The sequence below is a fragment of the Pneumocystis carinii genome (assembly GCF_001477545.1).
Source record: "Pneumocystis carinii B80 chromosome Unknown supercont1.46, whole genome shotgun sequence".
Classification (NCBI taxonomy): domain Eukaryota; kingdom Fungi; phylum Ascomycota; class Pneumocystomycetes; order Pneumocystales; family Pneumocystaceae; genus Pneumocystis; species Pneumocystis carinii.
Genome location: NW_017264758.1, coordinates 1 through 3,348, shown reverse-complemented (window position 1 = coordinate 3,348; position 3,348 = coordinate 1). Strand labels below are relative to the sequence as shown.

Sequence of the window (3,348 nt, the reverse complement as noted above, 5' to 3'; positions counted from 1 at the left end):
TTACATCATCCCCATAACAATCACTCCCAACAATATTATTTTAATCATATCAGGAACTCTTATTTTCATCCCATCATTCGGTTTTACTTCTTCTTCATCTCCTCCTTTCTGTGTCTCTTTGCTTGAATCAGTAGTACATTTTGTAGGCTTGCACTTGCGCATTGAGGTCAACGTCACTGTAGACGTCACAGTAGGCGTACTTGTCACGGTGCTCGTATGCAATGACGTACTCGTCACCCATATATCTGTCGTCCGCACTAATGTACACTGTTCTGTTACTTTTCCTCCACCTACTGTCTCAGTGACTGTCTCAGCGGCCTTCTCAATGGTCTGTGTTTCCGTCACCTTATTTGTTATTGTCTCTGTATGATGAGCCGAAACTTTTAATGCTTCCAGTTTACATAAATCGTCTATTTTTCCGCAGACTTCTTTAGAACCAGGACATTCCTCTGTAAAATCGCAATCTAGTTTTAAAGCTTTACATTCCTCTTTCAATTCCAAATACAACTCCATTGCTATTGCCGTGTTATCAAATGCTTCTACCTCTGCTTCTGATACACCTCCATCTACATACGCTCTTTTAACGGGTCCAAGTTTTGCAGAGTCTGTCGTTCCAGTGCTTGGTGTGCCTGATGTTCTACCAGTTGATGGTGGTGGTAGTGGCTGTACTGGTGGCTCTGCTGGTGATGATGATGACCCTGATTCTGGTTGTACTGGTTGTAATACTTGCTCTGAAGCACTGCTATTCTGCCCACTTGGCGTTACGGCTTCTCGAGGCTTCGATAGTAATAACTTAGCTTTCTCCGTAGATTCTTTTGCTGCCTGTTTGACATCATCGTATTCATCTTTCTTGTCCTTCAACTCTTTTTTCGCCTTCTCCAGATCGGTTTTTAAAGTAGGACATCTCTCTTGTACTTTTTTAACTAATTTTATGCAAACATTTTGCTTCTTATCTTCTTTACAATCACTAAGCAGAATTTTGAATGTTCCTTTCTTTTCCAACTCAGTGCAACGCTCTCCTAATGTTTTTTTACATTCATCTTCACTCTTTAAACTTCCTTTCAACAGATGAGTCAGCTCCTTTTCCAATTTCAACTTTTCAAAAGTTTCACTGCATTTTTCTTCGAGTTTGTCACAGTTATGATCTTTGTTATCACCTTCTTTTTTCAACTGCTCCGGACAGTTCTCCACAAGTTGATGACAATGTCGGCCCCATGTTGTGCAGAGTTCTTCAAGTGCTGTTTCATTCCCATTTGCTCCTCCAATTTTTCCTACAATTCCTCCATTCTTGATGTTGTCTCTTAAATTACTACATTCATCTTTTGTATGGTATACCATATAACTACATGTTTCTTCTGGTAAAGCACATGAAAACTCAAATGGATTCCTCCTTTTCCTAAATAGGGCTTCACATTTCTCATGCAACGCCTTCGTACAATTTTGCTCATCGTATAATGAATGATCTTTTCTTTCTAAAAATACTTTTCTAAATCTTTCTGTAACCTTAAAGTATTCACAGCGTCTTTTCAATGTTATACACTTTTCTAAATTCAATAATGAATCACTACCAAGTTCATCACACTTCTCCTTCAATTCAACACAATCCTTTTCAAATGGAAAATCCCTTTGATCATCTAAAAGCAAACTTAACTCTTTGGATTGAAGAAAAATATCATTTGAAAGCCCATAACATAGTTCTTTAGGATAAAGACATCGTGGAAGATATTTTTTATCAAGTTTTGTACAGTTTCCCACTACATATTTTTTACAATCTTTAGGATCGCTACGATATCTTACAAGACCAAGCTTTCCCCTCAATTCCTTTTGAAAAAACTTATTCAACATCCTGTCTTGTCCCTTTTTATAGCACGCTGATCGTAGATTTTGACACGCTTCACCAATCTCATTATCTTTACACGCATTTTCTAAATAGAAACATTCCGACTCAAGTTCTGCACATTCTCCTTTTATAAAAAAGGTTGGAAGCTTTACCCACGATAAAAGATCTGATTTTTCATCTTCTTTAAATTTTGTAGACAACCCTTTCACATGAAGATTTAATTTGAGTTTTGTACATCTTTCTTTTACATCTAGTATTTTTTTGCATTTTTCTTGTTTATTATTTTGATCGCATAACTCTTTCAAATCAGTATTCAAATACTTAGAAGCATCACATTTTCCTAACGCTTTTTCGCATTTCTTTTCTGGTTCCTTATTATCCTCATCTCTGCTCAAGACTAGCAAGAGATCTTGCAGAAATTTTGTACCCGACTTCCTTGGTAGATCCACTCCTGCTTTTCCAATAATAATCCCATGTTTTTCCGCGTTTTTATAGACATCATCCAACCCAATACTTCTCAACAACGACGGCTTCGGCTTGACCGGACTAGAATCAGATTCCGGCGCTTTATATGTGATTCCTTTTTCCTCGCATTGCTTCTTATCCTCATCACACTTTGAATCATCACACGCTTCTTTGTAAAAATGACATTTCTCAAGTCTTTCATGACACTTTCCCTCTAATTCGTTATCTTTAAGCTTTTCTTTTAAAGGCCCACAAACAGTATCCAATTTTTTTTTCAGATCTTCACACGTTTTAGTCGGATTAAGGCAAAAAGACATCAATTCGTCGCTTTCTCGGCTTAACACTGGGCAAACATCTTTCATCTTTTTTTCACATTCACCATTTTTAACATCCTTTCCGAGCGCCCTCAAAAGGAGCTCCTCTGCCACCTTTTCACGCTTCAATTTGTAACATCCTTCCCTCAAGTTGACACAGTTATCCTTAATAACATCATAATCCGTCTCTTCTAAAAGTATACATTTTTCTTCATATTTTTCGCAATTTTCATCTTTTATATTATTCAATACTTTTTGAAGTTCCTCTTCAAAATCTTTTAATTCATCTTCAACTTTTTTTTTCACGTCTTTGCATTTTTCGTCTCGTTTTGTATCATCACAAAGTCCTTTAACTTTATCATCCACATTCTCTAGATTTTTATCTGCTTCCTTCAACTCTTTACAATATTTCTCGAGTTCTTCTTTGCATTTTTGTTCTTCTTTATATTTGTCCTTCACAATGAAAGCCAAAAGGTGTTTCTCATCAATCTCATCTTGTGCTCCTTGTACTGCTTGCCTCTTAACCGGCCGTGCCATTGCCGCCTATTTGGGGGGAGTTAAACTATTGTTTCTAAGTTGGATGTGGGCAGGTGAGTGAAAAGTTAGTTATTTTGAAATGATTTTTTACGACAAACTTGAACTCGTTCTTATCATAAACTTTAGCTCTGCGATAAGCTTAAACTTTACCCGATAAAGCATAGTTTCAAACTAAGATGGTGTGTTATAATT

General features: G+C 36.7%; 1 protein-coding gene across 1 annotated transcript; it reads right to left on the bottom strand.

The window, feature by feature from the left end:
- T552_03729 (hypothetical protein) lies at nt 1–3,156 on the bottom strand (the record flags this gene model as incomplete). The annotated part of the gene is made up of 1 exon (XM_018372078.1): nt 1–3,156. One exon carries the CDS (start codon nt 3,154–3,156, stop codon nt 1–3), a length of 3,156 nt encoding a protein of 1,051 aa, XP_018224146.1.
- Between the last annotated feature and the right edge of the window lie 192 nt (nt 3,157–3,348).